This window comes from Crocodylus porosus, unplaced genomic scaffold (assembly GCF_001723895.1).
Source record: "Crocodylus porosus isolate Cpor-Errol unplaced genomic scaffold, CroPor_comp1, whole genome shotgun sequence".
Taxonomy (NCBI): Eukaryota; Metazoa; Chordata; order Crocodylia; family Crocodylidae; genus Crocodylus; species Crocodylus porosus.
The window spans coordinates 38,695,832-38,723,207 of record NW_017728911.1 but is presented as its reverse complement, the minus strand read 5'-3'; the positions used below and the strand labels follow the sequence as shown (position 1 = coordinate 38,723,207).

The following is a 27,376-nucleotide window of genomic DNA, read 5'->3' as shown; positions in this document are numbered from 1 at the left end:
TCGGGTCCTGCCTCCATTTTTGGCTTCGCCGTGGATCCTGCTACAGGCAAGAAGTTTTTTGTTTCTTTCCTTTTACTTTTGCCTTCCCCAGCGGCTTCCTGACCCCAGGGTTCCCCACCAGCTCCTCGGGGTCTGCCCCTCGGTTCCTCCCCATGACACAGTGTTTTAGGAGAGATAGCAGATGTGCCCAGTATTAAAGAACCCTGTTCTGACGGTCTCCTCTACTCGCATGACTCTACAGGCGTTGCTCCTGAGAGCAAGGTGAGACAGGCAAGTGTAAGGCTGGCAGAATCCAAATGAGTTAACAAATATGAGACATAGCCTTTTTATAAAATCATTGAAAGTACAATCAAGTACTGCAAAGCTAGGACTTAAAAGTTTTGCTTACATATTATTTTACCTCTTTATTAATGGTGTCCAATCAATAGCATTTTGCTATGAAATAAAAGAAAGGCAAAAAACATTTCTCAGGCTCAAACTCCATATTGATTTGTGCATTTTATTTTAAGTCTCAGCTAGTACAAGGGATCTGACTCAAATCTCTCTGAAGTGAATGGAAGTGTTTTCATTGAATGCAACCGGAGATGGATCAGGCTCTTGCCAGCTTGTCCAAGGCCATGGGGTCCAAGCCTGGATTACCAGTCTTGTGTTCAGACTATGTAATCGCACGCAAAAGACTCACCTAAAAGGATTCACCTTGACTAGGGTGTAAAGGTGCATTGTTAGATCATGTCAAATGCACCTTTCAGACCTCATGAAGACAAACCCTCAATATAGGAGGTCTTCACTGTCCCTTCCATACCTGCATGCAACTCCCACTGTCCTATTTTGTCTCTTATGGAGAAAACCAGTGCTCCCTTATCCTGTTCACAGTAGACCTGTCTTTCCAGTCCTTAAAGAGCCAAGGGCTGCTCTGGAATCAAGGCCTGTCCTGCCAGAGCACCCCAGAAACGTGGCCACAGACACTGAGTTTTGTTCTCCCTGGCAGCCTCACACTAGTTTGCCCTCTGTGCTGCTGCAGTTAGGGGGGTCTCCCTTGCCGTATCAGGGGGGATCTTTGAATGTGTCATATCTGAATTGGCTCCGAGTCCTTAATAGCACAAAAGAAAACCGTAAAGATTATTTTTCACACGTATGTCTTCCAGCTGCAGTTTCAAGTTCCCCAAGCTGCATCTGTGCTGCCTTTTTCTCAAGCCCTGGACTGCCACAAAGAAGCAAGCACTTCCCACTAGCTCCTGCTTCACACATGCCCATTTTGTGGGGGGTGAGTGGCTTTGGCCATGTGCTCAGTACTGCTCTACGCTGCCCACTCAGTTGGAGCGGGCATGGCTTGTTTCTCTCTGGCTCGGCAGGTCCCTATCCACTTACCAGGAGGGACAATGCTCACGTGAGCACGCCTGGTGTCATCAGTGGGGCTGGCACAGTGGCTGAGATTCAGTAAAGCATGCAAGTGCCTGCTCAATACCATCCCTTTTCAGGATAGGAATTAAGCTTTGCTTAGGTCCGGTCTTGAACAGAGATGCTGAACTGAACCTTGGCTTTAGCTGGTGGAAGGACTGGGCTCTTCATTCTTGAAAAGGGGATACTGCACACTGAAGCATATAATTTACAGTGCTTTTTCCAAAATGATTTTTGTTTCAACATTGACGCATCTACGTCGACGTCGCAAAAATCCTTACGCCATACATCTCTGCCTGAAAATTAATCATGTTTATAATATTCTGAGAATTAATAACACCCATTGCTCAAGTCATTAACTTAAAAAAGGAGCTTCCAAAATCTGTTCTCGGCAGTAGAGGACCACAAATAAATGAATGCTTGATAAAATAATCCAAGTAGCAGTTTAACAAGCGTAAACTTGAATGTGGCTGCAATAACACAGAACTATTGTTTAAGGCTTGGCATCAGGTTGATGAGGTGCTTATTTCAGCTACAAAGCATGCATACACATGCATAATGAACTGCAGTATGAATTATTAATGTGTTGCTTATTTAGCCTCATCTGTCTAGAAGATAATGTATCCTAACTATAATGAGTGATTGGTTTTGTACATAATTACAGTAGCAGCAGTATCTAGGAAATTTGTTCTTTCAAAGAAGGATTTCTAAAAATAAAATCATCACACAAACTCAGTTGCTGTTCTAGTTTATCAAAATCAAACCTACCAGCACAGAGACTATATAATAAATTAAAGGGGACAGAATCATTATTAACATCATAATTTTACACAAAGTGTTTTACTTAATCATTCATTACAGATCATGTGCTGTAAAAGCATTTGTCTCTTGGTTTGTTTTTTTTTCTAGAGATATGTATGAAGATGAAACATTTTTGTAGTTAACTCTTAAGGAGATACGAGTCAAAGAAATAAAGAGTGAGGGAAAAAGTACAGGATAGAGAGACAGTTTATGTTAATCCTGACAGATTTTTAATTAAAAAAGTTGTTACTTGATTACTCTTCATTTCTAAAACATGCACTACTGGGACTAATCATATCTAATTTACTCCTCTCCAAGTGAAAGTGGCTGCTTGAGAAGAACAATAGATCAGGATCTCCTTAACCTCTAAATTACAGCTCCCTGACACTTCGGGGATGGTGCAACATCTCTCCTCCCCTTACAAAATGGGGGCTGCGCCTTCTGGCCAATGGCATGAGCATGGCGGTTGCTTTGCAAGCATCTCCTAACTCAGCCTGACTTTCTCTAGAGGATTTCACTTGGCCCTGCCTTCCACAAGCTCATGGCTGTGAGACCTAAACCATGACCCACTATAGATGATACAACAAATAATAACACTGTGTGCATGGCACGCTTCTTATGACGATATCGAAGTATTTTTAAAACACTGGCTTATTTGGCTTTGCAACATCCCGGTGACGCTGGGCAGTATTAATGCCGCCATGCTGGACAGGTCTGAGCTCAGAGTCATGAGATCCTCCAAAGGATGTAAGCTGCCCAGCCCTTGTTGTTTCATCCCCAGCTACCAGAACAAAATCCAGAGTGGATTTAGGTGCCTGCTGCCGGTGTATCCCATTCTGCAGGGACCGCAGACAGGGATACACAACAGCCAGCAGGTTGAGCGGAGAGCTACTGACGGTAGCCAAGAAGGACACCGAAGACAAGAGTGTGTCCTGAGCCCAGGCCTCTCCAGGACTAACGTGCCCAACTCCGGTCTGCAGGCAGAGGCTTCCCTCCCCTGGGAATTCACAGCCAGGACCTCTCTCCTGCAGCTGGATACCTCCACCACTCCAAGGTCCGTCTACAAGGGGTCAATCCTTTCTTTGAAGACAAGTCTAAATAGGAATAGCAGAGGGAGAAAGTACTGATTTCTTCCACTCTTGTCCCCACCTTTTAGTGAACACTCCAGTTATTGGGCCACTTGCCTGGGGTATGGACTTTTCTACCAGACATGCCTCGATCGAACACCGGTGCGCGAAGCATTACTTACGATTTTGGCCTCCCCAGTTTGAACACTCTGGCTCTTCGTTTTCGTACAGGGAAGTGGTACTTCAAGGCGACCAGAGCTACAATCCAGATTTCCATCTGTCACGTACAACATGAGCTGAGTGAGGGCCAGCTGGTCACTGTAGTAGAGGTCAAGGTCTGTTGCCCACACCTAATCAAAACACAAGCAGACAAAAAAAGCAGAACTCACCCAGTTGATTTAATGAAGCAGATACTTCCCTGGCTTTTAAGTGTGCCAGGACATTACTTACTTGACCGAAATAAAGAAACTATTTCTGATCAGGAAAACCAAACCTGTCACCCTTTTTTTTTTTAACATAATCCACCAGAGAACATGCAAAAGCTCAGTAATAAACTCCTAAGCAACTCACTAAACCCACTGCAAAAGGTTTTAGCATGAATTAAAGAGCTGCCTGTAGATTAACTCCTTGGGTGGAGCCACTCACAACTGATCCTAATAACGCACATAAGGGTTTTTTAATCCCTGAAGAAGTATTACATTAAAAAAACCCTCCAGAGACCAGGAAAGCTTTTATGGGATGCAAACAAGGAGGGCCCAGAGGGCACAGTGAAACAGTGAGTAAAAGGGACGGTTTAATGCAGAAAGCTCCCCTACTTGTACATAAAACATGCATTAGTCATCCAAGGTTTGAGCAAAGCATGTTCCTGTTCAAAGTGTGTGACCTTGGGAGTGGGTGCTTTGTCCTGTATGTAGCAAACAATGTGACGTGTGGCCTGGTTCTGCTTCCCTGCCACCAACTGTGGGTTACCCCAGATTTACATCTGTGGAGCAGAGAGCAGGGAGTCAGGCCCTTCAATTTTAAAGCTGGAAGTGATGCATGCACCTGTAAAATCCTCCCTCTGCACAAACCTGATCATTGTACCTCTAACTACCCCCTGGCGCACTAACACAAGTGCAAACGTGTGCATGCACACCATTTAGGCTGGGACAGCCCCTGCCATCCAGCAGGTTTGGGCACCTCACCCTCTTTGAGGGGCGGTGGGGAAAGGCCTGAGGACCTGAGGCTCAGAAAGATTATGATCCAGCTCCTTCAAGGTATTCAGATGCCCCCAGCCTCAATGAAATCAGTGATTCAGGCACTTAAATACCTCTGCGATGGACCTACTTGATGAACCCAGGAACTCCCAAATTCTAGGCTAGTGCTCTAACCACTGGCCCATCTTGGCTGATTTAACAAATGTCTTGCAGCAAACACATGGAGCCCTCTGCCTCTGATAACAGCAGCAACAGGCTTCTGCTATGAGAAATTAAATTGTATTTTCATGAATACTAGAGGCTCCTGGGCCTTTACTTCCCAACAAATGTTGGGAGGCAACAGCTTCTTGAAGCATCCTACAGTTCAGTACAGCTCTGGGGACCACAGAGGAAGGGAAGCAGGGAGGCCTTTGCGGTAGATCTGAATAGGGTCTGGGATCTGCTCCCCTTTGATCTCAGCCCCTCACCTGCTTGTTGGCAACAGCACTCATCTCAGATGGGCTTTGTGCATTGGGCAATGCCAGAACTGCTGGCCTGGTCCAGGGGGGTTAAAGGAAGGGAAGGTCCTTGAACTGCCCCCCCACAACTCCTGGACTCATGCAAGCCTCAGCATGATTTTGCCTCAGAGTTTTTCTTCTTTAAAAAATGCCTGTGCCAAACGCACCAATAAGACGTGTTAACCTATATAAAATATCTGCCCTAGAGTGGACTCCTTTAAAACAAATCTAGCAGTGAGTGACTTGAATAAGCCTTTGAATGGTAAATGGCATCATTATAAGGATATTAAGAGGTCAGGCAGTCAAGGCCTCTTGGTAAACTGGAGTTAATTTCTGAATCATATTCACATAGTAATGCCCTTTTTATAATAGCAAATAAATCACATCTGTAACAGTTGTTAATAACTAACTGCCAAGTATCTGTTGCTGTATTAAATATCCTATTTGTCAACTTAAATATTTCCTGCTGCATGGTATAAAATGCAAATGAGATGCTAATGGCTGCCTTTGCTTAGTAAGAAGGAACTTGCACCAATTACTATGCTTAATTTTCTCCACAAACGTATTCTTATATCATCACTTCCTACAAAGATGGAAGGAACTCCCATATAGATTTTTATTATTTTGCTATTTGTTAACCTTTTGAAGGAGCTTAGCATTTTTACGGAGCATGTAGTTTATAATTAAGTACATTTCCCTAAATACTAGCAAAACGGTCATTGCTAATGCAGCTTTAATTGTGAGGGAATTAGATTTTAGAATCTAAAATTAGTATTCTTTAAATAAAAAAAAAAGGACTGGAGAGCTTGGGGGAGACGAGCAAAAGCTACAGAAAAGTTTTAGTTTATTGGTCCACATCTGCCTCGAGGAGGGCAGTAGCTATTAGTGGCTGCCCTGTAAGGCATGTGGCCAGTTTGCAGGGCCACATATCCACCACAGTGAATTCAAGTCCATGTCAGCAGTGACTGGAAACTTTGCTTGAAGTCTCAGCACAGATGCAGGATGCGAGGGTCTTGGGAGCCATGAGACCTGGAGCTGGTCCCTCCCTGAGAAGACAGGCTGGGACGGCGAGTGAAGCTTGCAAAGCTTCTACTGCCACTGCCTGCGAGGCGCCAGCTCGGTGGATCAGGCAGACGCTGTGGATGTTCAAAGGCCCGTGCTGCTAGTGTGGTATGAACCTGGCCCTCAACACACGGCAGGTGAAGCAGGACAGAAATGCAGCCTGGCAAACCTGGAATGGTCCTTAGCCCACGGCAAATTTATTACAAACCCCAGGATATCTACCTTGCTTCTGCAGCACATTAAATCATTGCGCAGGCTTTGCCAGCAGCTACAATGACACTGACAGGTGCGTGCGGGCCACGGTTATTCTCAGATCTACAGGACGCGTCCATCAAACACTCTGCGGGCACGCTTCACATAATGGGAACCGCGCACGCAGCATGGGATGTTGGCTTCAACAGACCCTACAAAAGATAAGCCTGGCACATGACCACTCACCACCCTGCAAACCGGTCACACGGGCACCATCTGGGCTCCAGTGAACAAAAGATGTTAGAGCCTTTGAGCAGGGCAGGCTCCATCCCTTTCGAGCAGGGTGGGCCCCATCCCTCGAGACAAAAGGGTTGAACCCTTCCGTGTGCAGCTTGTTAGCCTGTGGGAAACAGTCTGGAGGAATGACTTCCTGCCGGCGTTCCTCCCGTGCAATGCTCACTTCTTCCTAATGCCAAAATATTATTACCCTTCTAGAAAAGGTTCTATACATTTAATGGATCCAGTCAATAAAAGGGCATCTTAAAGAGTTTTGGGGGCTGGGGGACATGGCTGGTGAGGAGAGGCTGAGGGAACTGGACTTATTTAGTCTGGAGAAGAGAAGACCGACGGGGGATTGAATAGCAGCCTTCACCTCCCTGCAGGGGGGCTGCAAAGAGGATGGAGCTGGGCTGGTCTCAGTGGGGGCAGATGACAGGACAAGGAGCAGTGGGCTCAAGTGGCAGCAAGGGAAACAGAGATTAGATATTAGGAAAAACTCTCTCATAAGGAGGATAGCAAAGCACTGGAACAGGTTTCCCAGAGAGGTGGTGGACTCTCCATCCCTGGAAGCATTTAAGACCCAGTTAGACAAAGCCTTGGCTGGGAGGATGTAGCTGGGGCTGGTCCTGCTTTGAGCTGGGGTCTGGATTAGATGTGACCTCCCGAGGTCCCTTCCAGCCCTCCTTGTCTGCAATTATAAAATCCTACAGAATTGAACAGAAAATGACGTCAGTCACCCCTGCCCTTCCAATCAGACACAACGCTATGGCAAGGATGCAGTTTTCTTTTACTCTCCAGGACAGCTCCAAAAGCCCACAGAAAGGGTAAGTTGCTATCAAGTTCCCTGGGGTAAAAATGTGAACATAACAGGTGCCACGTTTCATCGAGTTTACGCCACGGAGCCGAATCCTCAGCAGCACTGAGCTCAGGGAGGCAGGCTAAGATGGCTCTGAGCCACCTTCCTCCTCCGCCTATCCCGGGCCTGTGCCTACAGCAGAACCACCTCTGTTGCAAGTCAGAGCAGCCAAATGGTCATTGATGGGTGCCAAATGGGACAATCCCTGAGGGATGCTTTTCCTGGCCCAGGATCACTGGCACACGCTGCACTGGAGTCATGCTCCTTTTGGCTCTGGCCACATTTCAGAGCACTTTCTACATGGGGAAAGGAGGAAGGAGGTGACATTAGCCAGCCAGGCTGGCTTTCGGGGGCGAGTCCTCTTCTGTCCCCGAATCCTGAGCTCCCTTTTAGTTCAGTTGAAAGGCCTTTTATTCTACTGCAGCACCACGAAGGAAGGACATGGCCTGCACTGGGGAGATGGTCCCTCATTTTCATGGGACTGCGAATGGCATGCACATTTTCATCTTAGCTCAAATGCAGCTCAGGCCATTAGCAGCCAACAGATGTTGCCATCAAACAGCTGTGTGTGGTCCTGTACGAGAAGAGCCAGAAGCCTTCCTCTCATCCCCACTGGTCGCAAGTGCCCTTTGCAAAAATCACAGCAATTGCCAACGAGGAGCCATGTTTTTAATAGTCTCATTGCTGAGACTGAGCATTTGGTGTATCTGAGACTCGCCAGTGACACAGTTTGGACCAGTCTGCTCTGAAGCTGCCTGCGTTGTAGTTGTTCTGAGGACAGATAGTGGACATGTATCTGCAGAAGCTCTTGCTCCGACCCCTTTCGTTACCGTCGTCTCAGGATACAACCCCAGAAGGAAATGAGCAGTGCTTTGAAAATGATACTAAGCACGTCTACCACGCTGAAATGTGCAGGTGTCCTGTTAACCTTAGCTGCAATAGGGAGGAGTAGACTTGTTGGTATCTGAGCCTAAAGAACTCAAGCGAAGGAGGATCCCCGAGCTGTTGACTTTTCATTTTCCCGGAAGGGGCTCATCAGGCGCTCGCCAAGAAAAACCTGTTCTCACTGCATCGCAAGGGCTACTCAGTATGCAAGGCACTGAGCTAAATCAATGTGGCTGGAGCTGCCAGCAGCAACAGCAGCAGGGGAGAACCTGAAATAATAAAAATATATAACCTTTGAGCAAGAGCACAGAAACCAGGGAAGCATGGCTTTCAAGGATGCGTTTGCCCTCTGCTTTCCACGGCATGTCTATGCCTGACACGTATGTTCCATGTTTAGGGAACAGATCATTTCGGGCTGCCTGCTGCCCATGTGGTTCCTCTCTTCCACGTCCTTTGTCTCTCTCTCTCCCCAGGGTGATGATGAGAGGCGAGAGAATACGAGGAAGACCTTTGTAACCGGGGAGCACCAGTGCCGCTGACCACCCTTTTTTCTGACCGACTTAGGAAGCATGGCACAGGGGGAAGAGCACAGCAAACAGGCCTGGTGGCATCAGTGAAAGGAAAACAGTATTTGACTATTAATCATATCTACAGTGCCATTCATCCCAAATGCCTATACACAGCGGGCTCGTCATCCTCTACTAAAAATGACCCGGGGAGAAAGCAAATGGGACATAAGCCTGCTAGGACCAACCATGAGGGGTCACATAAGTTGGAATTCAGCCTGACCCTAGAGGGAGTTAATGTTGTAGGCAGCGGGGTCAGCCTCTTCGGCAGGGGTGCCACAAATTAGCCCCGTGCCCTCCCAACTGCTACTTCCCTTGCCCGATCTGCTTCTCTGCTTTCTGCTTCCTGCCCTGTGCTGCCTGCCTGATCTCCTGCTCTGCTTTCTGCTCCCTGCTGTGTTGCCTGCCCCCTCCCCGATGTGCTGCATGCCACATGCAAAGGTTGCCGGTGCCACTTGCAGTACCGTCCTAGGGGAAGTGAAGTGACCACAGGTGAGGAGGAGGATTTCAGGATTCGAGCTCCTAACCTAGCAAATCCAGGCTCAGGGGAGTCTTTTACATAGTACCAGAAGCAGCATGCTTCAGACATGTGATTTTTCAGACTTTCTAAGAGAGACTAAAACGTAATTATTACCAGTGAATCAGAAAACAGGTAGAAGCTTAATTCTGTGTTTGTTTCCATCAGTGCAAAACTCAAGTAACGACACTGAAGATTTATACTCAGGCAACCCGGATCAGAATTTGGTCCGTTGCACCTCCAAGACTGCTTCCCACCATGCTGGGGTTTTGCCATTAGGCGCCATCCAAGTACTGACAATGCACACCCTGCTTTGCTCAGGAGAGATGATGAAGCTGTAGCACAAAGACATACAAAGTAGGCTGAAGGACGCTTGTAGCTCCCATCACCATTAGCAGAAAGCATCCCTACCGAAAGAGGAAAAAGGCCAATCCTGGCAAGACCCCTTTTCTTGGAGAAAGGCAGAAGGAGGCAGCAGACAAGAGAGAGACAGCAAAGAAAGGAATGAGGAAGAACAAGACCAAAGCCCTAAAGAAAAAAACCCCCCAATGTTGAGCCAAAGAAAGATGAGATGCTGAAGAAAAGACTAGATCCTGGAGAGCTGCTGGTCTCCAGTAACACCTGCAGTCGCAGCTCAGCAGGGAGAACAAACACCTTTCCAAGATGGCTCCGGCTTCTAAGGGAGGTTTCGCTTCCCTGCTAAGCGGTGGCAGCGAGAACTGTAAAACAAGCAAACCCTGGCATTTCAAGCTGCTGTGGTGCCCGACTAAAAGAGCTACCTGGGTCTGCTCCAAAGCCCGTTAGAGTCAACGACAGCCCATTCATGGCCTACTGCAGGCTTTGGTTCAAGCCCTTTAAATTGCATCGTAATTGCAAAGTCTATGCAAAACAAGATCTAAGCTTACCCACTGCATGGAAAACACGCCCTCTTATCTATCCTAATGATTTTCCTTTGGCTGGCAGTAACACGGCTGTGGAGGGCCCCCTAAAATCTGCGAGGGACTCATCCTCCTCTGTAGTGAGAAGCAACAAAAGGCAAATGTAATAAAAGCCCACCGTCACACTGCAGCGATGGGCTACAATCTAGCAGGCGGGCCTCCACAGAGCCCCCACGTAAGGCAGAAGGGAAGGCAAGTATTTGGTTAGTTCTTTCACTAAAAAAGTGGCTTCTTGCTACAGTTTTAAGTCATAAAAATGGATGCTTGATGCCACAGGCAGACCTAAACCCTGCTTTAACTACAAGACTGGGGGGAAAAAAGAATCCTTCTGGTTATGTGCAGCAGCCAGATGCAATACGTAATAATGACTTGTCAGAAAAGGGGCTTCCCTTAGAAGTGACTACACAAACATACGAACACAGAGAGGCTGAGAACAGAGCCTTTTTTTGTGCATCTGTTGCTGCTGTACTAATTTTTAATGGCCAAAGACCCGTGCTGTACAAAGAGCCCTGTCCATGGTAATATGCTGCTCATCTCTTCACTTGTCAGTACAAAAGGCTACGGAGGTTGAGCCTTCCAAAGCAGCCAATGAGCCTCTGACCCATTTCCTTTAATTGAAAAGAAGATCAATGCCAAAAGCGGTGAGGGTTCTTTGGGAAAAAAAAAAAGAGTCTGAGCTTTAATTTTTGTTCATTATTTTTGCATCTTTCCGTGGTTTATAAAAGCAGTAATGACTGCCGAGGTCAGGCATGTACTAGCAGTTAATAACCGGCTGGGTTACCATCTCCTCCAGTCTGTCAGGAGCTGTTATAAAAGGCCTGACCTAGAGGTCACGTTTAAGTAAAGTTAAAAGACTGACACAACCCTAAAAAGTAATGAACATTTAATTTCGCGCCAGTCCTCGCTTTCCTAATTTGCCCTGGGGCACCAAGGCAAAGCACAGCATCGGATACCCAGGACTGTGCTCTGATCAGAGATCTCTGCAGTACCAAGGATCTGCTGCATGGCAAGCTAAAAATAACACAAAGCACTGAATCTTAAAATTTCAGGGCTTGCTCATATTGCCATCGTGATCTAAACATTGCCAAAATTCAAGAACTATTTCCCTCCGTTAAGTGCGTCTAACGGCTATTGATAGCAGCAGAGAATGCATTCGGAAATTAAACTGAAACAGAGCTCAGTTGTAAACACCAAGAGAGAGACCCAAGGCTTCAAACTGAGATCTCATGCTTTATACTGACTTGTTAGAGAAGCTATTTGTTCAACTGGAATCCAGGTGTTGATTTAGACTGCAAACACCTGCAAAGCACATTATACCTGACATTTTTTAATTGGGCTTAAAATCAAGAAAATATTCGTTCTTTTCATAATTCTCTTATTTTAGACAGTGGGATTGTGTCTCATGGAAACATTTTCCAGTAGAAAAGTTAGAGGGACGACCTCTAAGATTCGCTAAGAAAATATTGACCAAAGAAATACTGTGGACATGCCCACTCAAGCACCGGATCTGGCACTACTTAAGAGAGATCTCTGCTGAACGCTGCAAGGAGATGCTGTCTTTTAACATGCACAGCCTGAGATCTTGCACCTCATGATAGACATTTCAAGTGAATAAAGTCACAATTATAGTGTAGTTCTTTACAGCTGCCATAAAAATGCATCAGCTTTAAAGCATAAACTGGAAAAGGGAAGGAAAACATAAATTCTTAAACAGTTACTAAATTATAGCTTTTCTTTCTCCAGTTTAATTGTTTTATCTACATCTAGTATTGATGTCTGCATTATTGTAAAGAAAACACCTGCTATTTTTAAAGAAGTAGTTGGCCGACACTGTAAAAATGTCAATTAGTAAAATATTAATGCAACTTGAGTTTGGAGAAAAGAGCTCTCTTTATTACTTTTAAAATTCACAGTGGAATTGCCTGGTTCAGCAAGGACTGCCTACAGTGTCTTATCAGGTTGCCATCTAGCGGCAGGATCATGAGCGGCTTGTATTATCTCAAACTTTTCAAGCTCTGGCTGGGTTTACAGGGAGAGCACAGAGAAAGCCGTGGGACCCGACGGCGGCACAAAGCATCGTGGCGTCACTAAAAGAAGCTGCAGACTGTTCAAATGTTCTCATGGCAGAGATAATGCACCCTAATTATGCTGTTATTGTTGTCACTAGTTACCGTTTATATGTTGCTAACCAGCAAACCACTAATAAATGGCATTGCCTGCCCCAAAGGGCTCGCAGCTTACATGAGAGGATGGCACATGCCCGCGATACAAGCAGGTGAGGCAGGCAGGGAGACGGGGGAACAAATGCTCCGGCCGGCAGTAACTGTGATCTACTTGCCTCTTCCTGCTGGCATTACCGGGCCGGTGGATAATGCAGCGATGCCTTCGTGGTGCGCTGACCCTGCCGCTCCAAATCGATGCTCACTTCAGGAGTTTGTTTCTCAACACAGCAGATGGTGGAAACCAAAGGTTTGGAGGGGAGGAGGGGGGACTACTATGCACCTTTGTGCTATGTCATCTGTGAGCTGCTCCAGGGCTCCTGACATCTATTGGACGGCTCTGGGGCCTGGCTTTTTCTATGGCAGCCACCTGGAGCTGCCCTCTGGGTATCTCTGCTGTCTGGGGTCTCTGCTGCACCGCCTGCTGTAGCCCTGCCCCCCACGCATGCACCTGGCCCCGGCCCCTCTAACCCCTGTGTGTGCTCTGCCCTGTCTTTCTCTCCCCGGGTTTCCCTTCCAGTGTGTGTCTATTTTATTTTATTTTATTTTTTTAAAGCAGCATTTGCAAACGTGCACACACAGAGCTGTGAATTCTGTACACGACTGCTAGGCCCAGTGCTTAAGTCTCTCCGCCTTGCCTGTGGTCTGTGGTAAGTCTTATTAGCCTCTGGCACCCGAACACTTGTATATACAACTGCAGAGACTGTGCAAACCAATTAGGGAGTTTGCATTATTTTATTTTTTAGTTCTTTACTTTCCAGAGACAAGATAAAATGATAAGAAACACAGAATAACACCACTGCCTTCTGTACCTTTCAGACCTTATTTCTTTATATTTGCTATCAGATGAACAAGCATAACATTTGGGTTTTTTTTTAATAAGTCTATTATGGGTTTCCCGGCACAGACAAGTGAATGCTATAAATGTCACAATTATTAATGATGTCTAAAGAATGAAGGCACAGAGAATCCTAGAAATGAGTAAAAATAGTGGGGATGCTCTTCAAGGTTGCTTAGTTTACGTTTTCAAGAAAGGGCGATTTTAGTAGCCAGACAGCGTAATTACTCCGAGCGACGCTGCACTTGGTGCAGCACTCGTGTGCTGTAAGAATAGCAGCTCTTCGAATTAGATTAATATATATGAGTTGCCAGATCAGGCCGATGGCTCATGCAGTTCAGTATCATGCTTGGGAATGGCTAATAAGGGCTTGACCTACAATAAATTTTTATTGTGGCGGACACAATTATGGAGCTTCAGTGAGCTGACAGTCCTGACCACCACTCTGTGGCCAGTGTAGACAAGGTTAATAGAGTCATAGATTTTAAAGCCAGAGGAGACCATTAGATCGTCCAGGCTGAGTTCCTCCGTGGCACGGGCCGCAGAGCCTTGCCCAGCTTCCCCCGTATGGAGCCATCGCTTGTGTTCAGATCAACCCAAACAGGTCTCGTGTCTGCGCTTCCTCCAGGCTGATCCTGAAACTGCTGCCAAGGAACAAAGCTCTGCACGTGCCTGGTACAGAAAAATATTGGGTGGTCCCTTTTTGGAGGATGCCCAGGACGGCTTGCAGGAGTGGTCTTGGGCATGCTTGGAGAGTGGCACCCGCCGTGCCTGGCGCCATTCCCAAAGCACCGGGCACGTGGCACGTGGAGCAGGGCTTATTTCTGGACGGCCGTCTCAGGAGCGTCACGGAGGCTGTGAGCGAGTTTGTAACTCTCACGGTCCTGAAGAAAAGCACGAAACGTACTCTGCAAGCTCAACACTCGCGATGAAAATATCAAGAAGATTCTTTTTATGGCCTTTTTATGCACATGGGGTGACAAGACAGAGCCAAAGGAAGGACAGGCCACCTCTGAGTTCCTTCGAACAAACTTCCTCTCTTTTTATTTATTTTTTTTTGGTGCTTCTCTTGTAGGAAGACAGACCTGGGAAAGACTCCCAGTAATGTTCAGTCATGCCCTTGCCTCCAGGCAGGAAGCTTCCTAAATACCAAATCCTCTTCCCAGCAGGCTCTCCTAGATGTGTCATCAGTACCACCTACCCCATGACTGGGATTCCCAGTGCTCCCCCTCTCCAGTCCAGTTTCTACTGGGAGCTGCTGAGGAACCTGTTTGGGCCTCTTGGCTGCTTCCTTCCCCTTGGCCGCTGCTTTCCTTATTGGAGTTAGTCTGAGTGCCCTCCTCACTAGCCTTGCAGAGCCATTAGAGTCCAATATATTTTTCAGGCTATCTAATAGTGAATAATATAGCTATCATTATTCTCATAAATGCTTGATCCTTTTTAGTCATCCTGCAGAGCTTTCGGTGTCAGCGATACACTGCAGCAGGGAGTTCCTCTGGTTATTTGTGACATTTCTAAACAACTATTTCTTATTTCCAGCTTTAATTTTGCTGCCTGCCATTTTCATGGACTCCCCCTTCCTCCTGAATATGGAGACTCTGCCCGGTTTAGTACCTACTCAATCTAGTATCCACTGTCATAACTTGGCATATATTTATCGCGTCCTTCCTTATCATTCCTCTCCTTCAAGTTTCAATCCTTCGAGCACGTCTTCACGTGAATGCCTTTTCATGGCTCTGCTCGGTCTTACTTCTTGTTTCTGAACTCTACAGTTTCTGCCACATCTTTCCTAAGATGAAGAGGGACCGCTGAAAGCCACGTTCCAGGTGACAGCATGCCTTGGTTTAGTACAAGTGCTTTCTAATATTTCAGCCGGCTTTTCCCTCATCTACCTATTAACAAGTAGGTCTTCTGTTTTCTGCTTCTTTGGCCACTACTCTCTCTGTCCGACACCCAACGGATCTCGACTTTTTCCCAAGCTGTTACCTTTAATCTGGAAGTCGGTGCCGTGCACAAACAGTTTCCATCATCCCCTGGACTGGGCAGGACTTTGCCTTTCACCAAACTGCAGTTCCACTGCCAGTCTGCTCCCATCCAACGAGCGCTAACCAGATTTCTGCTGCCCTTAATTATGCTCAGTGGTTGTCCTACTGAAATCAAAGCTAGTCTTGACTAACTCACACAGTTTTGCACTGTCTGCAAATCTGGCCAACTTGCCGTTCATCCCATTTTCCACATCATAAATTTATTAAACAACACGGGTTCTTTCTGCCATATCCTGAAGCTTCTGCCGTGTTAATTGACTGTTCGCTTCTACTGTTTGTTTTCTGTCTCCTAGCCAGATTCAAATCCCTGAAAGTATTTCACCTCTCATCTGAGGAGCATTTAGTTTCCTTTAACAGTGTCTTAGGAGCAACTCTGATGCCCATTTTTTGAAAGTTCAAATATATTCATGTCAGCCTACATCCCTTCCTCCAATCTGCTGTTTCACAGATGTTACATCATCGAGTCCGACCCCCTGCCCTGGGCAGGAATGAGTGCTGGGCTCAGATGACCCCGGTCAGGTGTCTGCTCAATCTCCTCTTAACTACCTCCAAGGAAGGAGACAACACCACCTCCCTTGGAAGTTTATTCCATATTTTGGCAACTCTCACTATGGTTTTGTTCAAAAAAATTCTGCGGTGCCTTGCAGAACCTGTGCTAGTTTCCCCTTTTGACTCATATTTGTTCCACTATGCATTTTATAATTTATATACTGACATTTTATGCTCTGCAAGTCTCAACACTCAAGTGCTAGGGATCATCAGCAAAGTCCTTCTGCAGGAGTCTTTTACATAGTACCAGAAGCAGCATGCTTCAGACATGCAATTTTTCAGATTTTCTAAGAGAAATTAAAATGTAATCATTACCAACAAATCATAAAGCAGGTAGAAGCTTAATTCTGTGCTCATTTAAATCAGCGCAAAACTCGAGTAATGACACTGAAGATTTATACCCAGGCAACCTGGATCAGAATTTGGTCTGGAGATTATAAATGACTACACAAGGGGTAAATAAATGCTGATGCACATATAACGTAAATAGGAAGAAGCTGTTGAGTTTTACTGCATGAATATGAAGCAGTGCTTATTAATGGGGAATGATGTGAGCGTATAGATTATCTGCAGAAAAAGTAAGAAAAATCCAGCGCTCACTTGTGCTGTTGCGTGATCTCATGAGATCTCACGCTGAGCAGGGTCAGCCGGAAACCCAAGATGCTGCAGGGATCGCTGTTAATGACACAAGAGACGGCACCGTTCCCTCGGGCCGTTGCAGCAGGACGAGGGAGGAGTGACGTCATTTGGGCGAGACGTTAAACCCACGTATTGAATCTGAGCAATACTATCCCTATAAACCCGTGACTTCTTTTTCCACAGGATTGGAGCTGTCACCCCTTGGTGAGGTGTTCCAGCTAAACTCCACCGGGTACTGGCCTACTTAATAATCTCTTCTGAAGCAGTTAGACAAGGTATTCTTCCCTTTATTTCCTGAATGGTGACACAGAGTTGAAACGTGGCGAGAATAATACTTTCCACCCCCCAAGTAGCGGCTGCATCTCAATGATCTTTTTCACCCAGAGTTCACTGAGATCTTTGATAAAGAGCCCTGCCATATATAATGTCACCTAAACTTCTTAAGCCTGGGTTTGCCAACTTAAGCCTTAACTTCCTGTGGACCGTGTTTGCAAAGGCTCGATTATAAACTGCTATTTTTTTATATATAAAATACAGGACTTGCTGATTTTTTGACCCCCTAATACTTGCAGTCTCTGATGAAAAAGTCACAAGAACTCCTCTTCGTGTATAAGTCGCACAGTAAGAGTGCTGCTCTTTATTAGTGACTCCTCCAAAATAATTCACTTTAATCCTGTTGTTTCTAACCAATTTTTTATGGATGCTTTGCCATTCCTTTCCTAGGTTCATCCATGTTAGGGGCTGGAAAGGACCTCAGGAGATCATCAGATCCACGCCCCCTGCACTTGGGCAGGAAAGAGTGCTAGGGCCAGATGACTCCAGCAAGGTGGGCATCAAGACACTTTTTGCAGATCGCCAGGATAGGTTCTCTAAATCCTGATATGCATCCACACACACACAATGCATTCGAGTCACTTTAACAAAATCGGCCACTGGGGAGGCAATGGCGCTTCTACACAGTGCTTTACCATGGGAGTCCTCCCCAGGGTAGCTGAGGGACTGTTGAAGCACTGATGTACACAAGGCCACCGTGCAGAATTCCTCTGCTTGGGCTGGATCATTAAAGAAGGGGCATCTGATAAGATATAGATGTCTCCCATTGAGGCAAACACCCTATTTTTTGCATTATTAGCCAATGAGGCAGGCATTCATTCTCTGCAGGGGCTCAGAAAGCGACAGATAGTTTGGCCTCCCAACTCCTCCCAGCTGGGCATTAATTCTTGAGAAGTGTCCTGTATCTAAACTGTTACTGCTTACATACGTAGTGCTTAGCTCTTAAATTAATCCTTAATTAGGGTGCAAGGTATGATGGATTGGTGAAGAAAAGTCTTGATCCCAACAGCCTGATTCAGAGGTCTCTCAATGCTGCTCTGTCAGAATAGTGGGGAAAGAGATCTACACCCCTGATCCTCCAAGTGTCTGCAGTAACCATGTGTGTGAAGAGTCAGTGGGATTACACAGATGCAAAACTCTCCCCCAGGCTCGGCTTTCCAAGAAGAGGCTGATGTGCAGGTTGGCCTATGTCAGTTTATTCAGACCATCTAAGTTCAAGAGGAGGATTGATTCAGCTTCCCCCATCACGTGCTCCTAGCTTTTCTGTTTTCTCCATGATCGTGGAAGAAGCTGAGAGGCTCCCCACAGTAGGCGATTCACTGGGACTAGTCCGAGGTGGACGGAGGATGCCGCAGCAGGCCGAGAACCACATCAAGTCTGTAGCTGTGTCCTCCGTCCCTTCCGGCCAGCAGACCAAACAGGCTAGCGGCCGTGCGGTGCCTTTGCCACCTTGCCGGCTCACTCACCCATCCCTTACTGCAGCACTTTGGCTGGGGTGCATTCAGGGATAGGCCTCATACCTTGCTTCATTCTTCAGCGAACTAACCCAAGACCCTGATTCAGATTCAGGACTGAAAGGACCCCCACCCGCTGCCTCCCATTTTAGCTTTCCCTGAGACCTGACCTGCATCCCGTGCCAGCCCTGCTGCCCACGAAAGGCGCTCATCACACTGCGCGTTGCTTCCTGCTCCATTGCCCTCGCCGCTTGAGCTCTTCATGGCCTTCCTCATGCGTTTGGAAGATGCAGCATGTTCCTGCCCTGGCATCCAGCTGGCATTATGGCCAAGAGTCAGAGGGAGAAGGGAGACTATTACCCCCTTTTTAGTCGACGTGCATTCCAGGGACTGCTTGGGAGGAACGGTACCTCTGCAAGCGCAGCCACCGCCTGTGACAGGCGTTTCCGCAGCAGGCCTGATGAGAAGGGGGAAAGCTCCTGGTACTCTCCATCTCCTCCTCCCTGCACATGACAGTCACCATCTGGCTCATACACTTGTGCATCCATCAAGGAGCTCTGCAAGGACCTCTAGCCAAATCTGGATGACTTGCTCAATGCAGCATTAATGTTGGCTCTTCCGCAGAATCAGTCAGCAATGGGGACTAACCTGGGACTGCTTTTCGCATGTGATGGACATTCGTTGTCATTCACTCAGCATGTGGAGATTCATCTGTTTGCGACTGGCTGCTACTACAACTCAAATGCAGGGGCAGCGTAAATGAGATGCATAACAATCTGGCAAAATGTGGAGCTTGCACAGAAATCCTTTGCTAATGCTAACCCCCCGGAAAACTTAAGCAAAAGATTTTATATCGTGCTTAGAAGAGAAAAATATGGCTTGTAAATGGTTCTCAGAAGGGAACATTTCAGAACTTCAAAAAATACAGGTGCACCTGTTGTGTGCCCGTAAAGCATTCATTGCAGACATGCACCCAAGGAAAATGCTGGGGAAGATGGAGATGTGTTTCCTGAGTGAGGAAATGCAGGGTTTTCTTGCGCATGTGCAAAGTGTGAGCCTATTTGCACCCAATTAAGCCTCAGCTGAAAATCTGGCTCTTCAGGTTGCTTAGAGAGTCATGTTTATATAAAAGATGCTTATAACTTTATGAAGGTTTCAGGGATTTTAAAGTATTTAAATACTAGACTGTACTGGTAACAGATGTTCAATGATATATTTTATTTTTTGTTTTGCTGAAAATACAATAGATCATTTGATATTTTCTGTAAAATATAACTTTGAAAGGATGCCAAGGCATACAGTACTTCCAGAAAATTTATTCCAGCCTCTCAGCTACTACATTAAAATGGGCACTTCTGAAATTAGTGTAAGAATGTTCTCAGAGCCTAATAGGATTTCTTGTTTGCCAAAAAATAGTGCTTTCAGAAGCACAATCTTTTGTGTAATCTCTCTCTCACAACAAGACAGATGGCTTCATTAATTGCCTCTATATCTAATTAAGTTTAAAAAACTGTGCTTAAATAATGCTAAAGTTGTGGTGCAAGCTGACAACACGGGAAATATTAAGGTACAATCAATGGGAAGAAAGGGAAAGAGAACAAGGCAAGAAAGACAGGGATAATCAGAGCTACAGGCAGCACCGATTTGTTTTGTTGCCTGGTTTATGGCAGGGTATGTGTCGTGGCATTATTATAATCTGAAACATGCTTGTGTATGTGGGTGAAATGTCTTGGTTCCCGTGAAGTCAATGGTAGAACCCCAACGAGGCTGGGATGGCCCCCTTCCATAGACTGGAAGTTTTATGGGGGGATCATCCACAGTTACTCATGTGTTTTCCGTAAATACATTTTTTGGGTCAGATATTTCCAGTGGTCTTCCGTTCAGGGTTAATTTTCATTGTCAGATATCTCAGTTTCAATGTAATTGTAACACCAGTGGTCTCTGATATGACCTCTTTCCCCAACAGATGCCTCCAACAGGGCTTAAAATATGCCTCCTTTATTTAGGTCTTTTCTCCTCCTCCCCACACAACACACACAGGCTGGGATTTTCAAAGAAGCCCAAGGAAGGCAGACTTGAACAGACTGGGGCACAACTCCCGCAGGCTCCTTTGAAAAGCCCAGCCATAATGCACAGCTTGCTTGATTAACTACACATATTAATAAATGCACTGGCACTTGCTACAAGTCCTAATCTGAGCCCCCTTGGGAGACAACAAACTTGCTTCGATAATTAAATGTTTGTACACTTAAGAGTTAATTGCAAAGCAGCACGGTGACAGGGAGACACGCCAGCAGTTTGGGAGGTAACCAGGCACAGGCTCCGAGATTTTTAGTTTAATTGGGATCCAGCGTTAGTATATGGATGGATACCTACCCCAATTCTGAAAGCATGTATTTGTAAGCAATAGGCACTAGAGTACTACAAAGGCTCACAATTACAGTAAGGATTAGAAAACCTTGTATACTAGCCACATCATTACTTTTCAACCTCTATACCTGCCCCTTGCTGGCATGTTGTGAAATTCCAAAATCCTTACATCTCAAAACACCTTTCAAATGAATAACCCAATTTCCTCTCTTTTAAAGAATAAAATGCTCAGACTATTCTGAATTTGGTTTTTAGGGTGTCTGCATGATGGAAGAATTTATTAGATCACATTAGGGACAGAGAGTGCCAACCTTATACATGGAACAAAAGCCAGAGGACGAGATCAGCAGCACAAGAGGAGATCAATAGTTTGTCACATGATGCTGCCAAGGCTGATCAGCCACATCCTGACCAGAAGGAAAAGAAAAGAAATATGGAACAAGACTTAGCATGGAAGCATTGCTTATAAGTGAAGGTTGTAAGTAAAATTAGCTGGGATGTTTGCACTGTGAGCCCTTGCAGAAGAACTACAGAATTACTGAAGTTTAAAAAAAGAGAAGGACCATTCTCAGCACACATTGCAAATCATTCCTTTGCTATTTGCTGGTTCAGACCCACTGCAAAAATGTGCAAAAAGGAGGGTAGCTCACCTGTACCTGGTGGGGTGCGAGTTTGCTGCCTTGGGACATCCAAGCTCCTGTGGTTTCCCCAGTGCTGCCGTACACCGGTGACTGCTCTGAGGGTCGAGAAGAGACTGTAGCCCCAACTGTCTGTGCTCTTTCATCCACTGTAGGCAGCACTGTGTTCTGGACCCTACACTTTCCCTGCTTGATTTATTATATCACTTTTTGCCTTGTCAGATGTCTTTGATGTAGCTGACTGAAGTTTTGCTGACAGACTTGCAGACTACGGCAGGGGTAGCCAAGGTCAATTGAAAGGTTCCAATTTTACCTTGTAACGAGTTCCCATTACTCAGCCAGACCAAGGGCTCGGCTGGGCAGACGTCTGCCTGGTGCTCTCGCATCCACCCCATTTGCTCAGTTCTGCCTCCTCTTGGTGGACCAGTGCTCCAGAAAGGTACTCTGGCTTCCCAGCACATTTGCTTCTAGATGTCGCTCAGAAAGTTGCCTTTGGAAATCTAAGTCTGTAACCCTCTAACTTCCTGAAAGAGCCACCTCTCTCTGCACCCATCATTGCAACAGCTGAGATCAGCTGACACTCTGGCACCAGCCTTCAGGTACTCAGATCTTGAGGGTGTGTGATCATATTTAAGATCCTATTCTGAAGCTCACTCCGACAACTGGTCAGAGCACAAGTGTGCCGACTTTCAGGATGTGGTGCAAAGTTCAAGATATTGGCTTTAGGCAGTTGGGAAGGGGTAAGCACCTTTGCCAGGGCCCTATCTCTAGCCAGAGAATCTACCTCTTGCTGCAGAAATGCGCAGCAGAATCTAAGCTTCTGAAACATTAGGTTTGCAGCTTTTCAGTTTGCAAGGAAGAGATTCAAGACGTGCATGGAATAAAGAGAGGCAGCGTGACCTTCCCAGGTCGACAGGCAAAGTGAGGCAGCACTTACACAGTGGGTTTGTGGAACTGGTTAGGAGAGCTCACACTTCAACGGGGCATGTTTCTTCCTTACTTGCACAAACAAGTCCGGTGGTCATCAGTTACACTCACAGATTGCAAAATTAGCACAGCCTTGTGAGGGAAGCTTTATTAACACCTAATTCTCTCCAACTCCCCTAGAATATCCTGAACAAACTATGCACAACCTATTAGCCACATAAGATCTTACAAGGTAAGTGAAGTGCTACACAAAGTGCAGAAGTGATGCAGTGTCTCAGGCCAAGGGCAATGAGAAGTGCAGGCTGGTCTCATGCCACCCTGCATCCTCTCAGCACAGAAGAGCAAGGCTCCATGCATGGACCTAACAGGTGCTGCTAACACAAGTTCTCTAGTCTTGGGTACAAGCAAAACAAACAGTAGACTGCACACGGGGAAAAGCACTTCAAGAAAAGCCTAGTGATCTGACTTGAGATGTCTGCAGCACTATTTATTTATCTGTTGATCACTTCAGCGGAAATGTCTAGATGGTGAGCACACTCTTCAAGCCAAGATCGCTAATCTTTTAATACTACAAAATTAAGCCAGTGGACTGAAGAGGGAATGGGCTTAGAAACTGGTACATTAACATGGTGCTTCAGACCCACTGTCCAAACACTTCTGGACAGAAACCTGGTGGGGGGTTAGCTCAGTAATGGACAGAGCCCGCATCACAAAGCCCATTAGAACTGGATCGGTTGCAGGGACTTGCACTGAACTGGAAGGGTGATTGAAAGAGGTGCCAGGTGGCAAGGCACTGCCTGCACAGTCCCCGATCTGTGGATTTCAATACCTGGTCTATCTGTCTGATGTCTTCCATAAATAATACATTACACAGCAGCTTCTCTCCGCAGGACGCAAAACACTTTACAGATATTAAAGCAGTAACACACACAAGAAGTCTCTGCAGGTCTACCAGTCCCACTTTACAGGTAGACATGAAAGTGCAGAGAAGCTGGGTGATTTGGCCCCAGGTCACATGGCCTTTCTGTGACAGAGCTGAAAATAGGGACCAAGTCTCCTCACCTGCAGCTCTGACCACAAAACCATCGTTTATTATCATCAGAATACACTTGGTTTTCTGGAACTGGTTTCAGACATTAGTTTCCTCCCCACACAAGGATGCCCCACATGCATTTGCTTAGGTACAAATACACACGCGAGTCATTACTTTGCCGATGATGAAAATTCTTCCTGCCACAATTAGCTAGGACAGAACCTCACCTTTACGTTGTTACTAAAGGAACCTATCTCCACATACATGGTTCGCTGCTTAGAAACCAGACTTTCCCCGAAGGGCAACACTCATTAGCTTTTTTGCGTCATCTGGGAGAGCCTGGTGGGAACATCGCACATTCCTCGATCGTTCTTGTACACAAAGGGGTCATTTATTTCTGCCCAACTCACCTGTTGCTCCATTGTTTGTGGATGGATGAAAGTCACAAAGTCAATCGAGAAGTACCCAAGCACCTCCCTAGATCGGCAAGCCTCTCCAATTTTTAAGCACAGCGAATTAAGAACTGCTGGATCAACGGAGCACTGTGGGACAGTGGTGCCAGATGACTGCAAGGGACCGTCAGCGTGGATCTGGTCTCCAGATGAAACCATTCGTATCTCTCCCATTGGCTCTATTAGCATATCCACAGTAAGGTTGGTGACATTTTCGGAGGGTGGAAAGGCTTCTATCACACCGCCTAGAGAGAAATGAATTTGCTGTCAAACTAATCACAGAATTCATAAACCAGTATTTTCAGAGTCTCACAGAATTCAACCACCCGACACCTATTGTGTTCAAACATCACTGCAAGTAGTGCTTGAATAAATAAATTTAATAGGAACTGCAGTGGTAGCTCCCACTGCATCACTTAGGAGATAAAGGGAATATCTTCTAAAGAACAACAACAAGCAAACTATTTACTAGAAATGCATACCCAGGTTTATTCAGTGTTTTGGGGTTGTCTTACAGTCACATATTATATTGCATTTGATCCAGCTAGAATAATATTTTTCAATCCATTCCCAAATGCAACATCTGGTATTATTTTTCTGAAATACTTTCAGGTGGAGATACTGATAAACCCTTGACTCTACAGTACCAAAACCTGTGAAGTTTATCAGATCTAACAAAACTGTGGGGTCCTTCCACCAGACGTGTTGGAGCATTGTTGTAGCCATGATGGTCCAGGAAATATGCAACAAGTAAGGTTGTTTCTGGTGCTCTCTTATTGGACTAACTGTGTAGCTGGGAGAGATGTTAGATAAGCTTTTGAGCACAGATTTCCTTCTTCAGGTCATGCCTGACATAAGTGGTTTAGGCATCTAACGCTATATGCAACTTTCTTTCAAGTCTGGTGGGATAGTCGTCCTGCGCTTAAAAATTTTGGGTGCCACAGATCCACATAATAAGAGAGATCAGCAGGAAGGTTATTAAGTGCACCATAAGCTCCACTATAGCAATACAAGAGTAAAAGAGTTGGGTCTTCTGTGCTCAATTTGGTACAGGAGAGGTACTCTCAAACATTACAAATACTTGGGCAGGACAAAAGCATGATACTGCCTGTATTTTATTTTTAAATGAACATAATGGGGAAATTAAAGGAAAGAAATACTTAAGCAGGTCCAAGATTAACAAGAACCTGGCATACAATATGGTATAATTACTCCTTATAACACTTAACAACAACTTTGCAGTCTTATTTACCTTGACTAAGAAATGTTTGGAGGAATTTCTCCCATGTAGGGAATCGTTTCTCATTGACTGGCTGTGCGTGCTGTGCTAAAAGGCCCGGCAGCTCCTGGGAGATCTTCACCAAAGCTGGCTCCTGCAGAAACAAATTAAATAGAACCACAAGCAATTTTACTACAGAAATGAAAACTGCTTGTGGGGTGATTAAAAACCAGGCCTCCAACAGGCAAAAAAAAAAAAAATGTGGTTACTGTTTACCCACAGTCAGGAAGCCTTTTTTTAATTTTTCCCCTTACTACTCCTTCTACCTATCCAAAACTCTCAAAGGCTGATTTTTTTCCTCACTGTAATATCTCTTCTCCTACCGCACTTCTCAGTGATTTGATCCGGCGACTCCAAGCAACCAGCGCTTGGCTATCACTTACCAATCGATATCAAGAGCCGATGCCTCCTACAATTATGCTTGAAAATGGAATTGGTTCAAAATTGGTTCTCCAGTCATAATCTTCCTAACTCTCCTTACTTTGAGTGTCCTAGAGACTCTGAACAAACGCTTTGCTTAGTAACAATGAATTTGGATGAATTTAGGGGACCCCTGAACATTTAGCATGACTCTACTCAGAGAGAAGGGGAGAGAGAGATACTCCTACAGCCCTCCGCAGCTCGTGAGACAAGCTAGCTTGATGTCTGTTTTTGGTTGAATTTGAGTCGTTGTATGAAGGAATGTAAAAAACAGTTTCACTCCCCAGTTCCAGTAACTTTACAGCATTATCACAAAGCCCATTAAACATAGCCTGGCAGAAGCTAACGTCATTGTCTTTGTTGTTCAGGAGAGTCCCAGAGGTGAGCAAGCATGTAAAGTGCATGGACCCTGACTCTGAAGCCCCAGGCCCCTCTCTCTTGCTGCTTTACAAGCATTCTCTCACTTCCCCTGGGTCTCTTTTCTTCTGCTTTACGTCCTCTCGAAATTGGAAGTATCCCATGCTCCAGAAGCGGCCCAACTGTCTGCTGATCTTGGCAATGCTCGGAGCCCACATCTTGTTCTGGGCTCTAAAGGGGCGCAGGAAAACCTTGTGACGACTGATGAATGTAAAAACACTCCTACTAGGCACGGCCAAGCAATGAATTCGGGCGGGGGGGGAGGGGGACACCTGTTCTTTCTGTAACACACAATATAAGAGAAACCGTTTTAAACCTGATATTTATTATTATAAATTGTGATTTTTCTATCATTAGGAGATGAAAGTTGGCCAAGTGGTTAGGGTGCCAGTTTGGGCTCTTGGGGAGACCTAGGTTTGTAGCTCTACCCAGGCTCCTGTGTGATTTCAGTTTCTTCTGCGAACTGGAGAGAACAGCATGCCCGAACTGTACCGGGTGTCAGGAGGATGAAAATAGATACAGCCATTAAAAGGAAAAGGGGAAAGCACTCATCACTGGTCCTAGAAGCCACCGTGACACCTTTAAAGTGCCTTTTAGCCAATATATAAAAACATTTAGCAGCAAAACGTCAAGTCCATAGCAAGAAACGTCCAAGATGGTAGGCTTGAAATAGCATGATGCCATGAGCCTTTCCCTGAATTACTGACCCTCATCTAGATCCCACCTCTCCAAAAGCCTGAGCATACACATGGGATTTGCAGTGGAAAGGTTACTGTTTTGTCCTATTTTGGACCACTGTGTAAGTGTGGAGGACACAAGTTTCAAAGCCAATGGGCCCTAAACAGACAGCGCTCTGCTGACAGCTTCTTAAAATGAGGTACTTGCAAACTCCCAGGTTTACTGCCCGTCATAAGTGATGCCCTCTCAAACAGGCAAGTCTCAAGCAAGATTAAGACAAAAGCACCACCCAGGAAAGTCAACAACAGCCAGCGTAGGTCCTACAGCACTAATACAATATGCTCTCAACAAGAGACCATGCTCAATCGATAGACTACAGCATTTTGTAACAGCCTCAGGTTCCACGTGGATTCAAGGTCCAGAGATCACTGCAGGGGAAGCAAACCTAGAAGTGACCAAAACACGGAGGATATCAGTAAGGCCAGAACCAGAGGCACCTGGGAAATCACCAGGAACTGGGGACAGTTCAGAGGAGGGATGGCAGAATCTGTCCCAGGATGACACTGATGGACATCTGTGAGCTAGGGCTGTGAGAAGCTTCAGGTGCTGCTTCAATTCAGACGAGATTCAGTCCATTCGGCCGCCGAATCTCTGAATCCAAACCAAATCAGGAGACCCATTAAAAGGTTGGAATTGATTTGAAGCTCTCTGAATCGATTCAGAAAAGATTCGGAGAGCTTTGGAGATTCGGGCAGTCCCTGCTCACTGCTGCAGGATGCTGGACCTGGACTCCGTGCTGGTAAGTAGGGGGTGGGGAAGGGTGGGCTGGAG

At 45.9% G+C, this 27,376-nt stretch overlaps 1 protein-coding gene across 4 annotated transcripts in view; it reads right to left on the bottom strand.

Annotated features, from left to right (window-relative positions):
• Positions 1-27,376, bottom strand: part of IQCH (IQ motif containing H) — a 110,811-nt gene that overhangs the window by 18,572 nt on the left and 64,863 nt on the right. For all 4 annotated transcript variants that reach the window (XR_002100831.1, XM_019533856.1, XM_019533857.1 and 1 more), the window contains 3 exons: positions 25,004-25,124; positions 23,710-23,996; positions 3,449-3,616 (listed from right to left, as the gene is read on the bottom strand). Coding sequence is in view for 3 of the 4 variants with exons in the window: in XM_019533856.1 (XP_019389401.1) it covers positions 3,449-3,616; positions 23,710-23,996; positions 25,004-25,124 (576 nt within the window). In the remaining variant the exon portion in view is untranslated. The remainder of the gene's footprint in view (positions 1-3,448; positions 3,617-23,709; positions 23,997-25,003; positions 25,125-27,376) is intronic.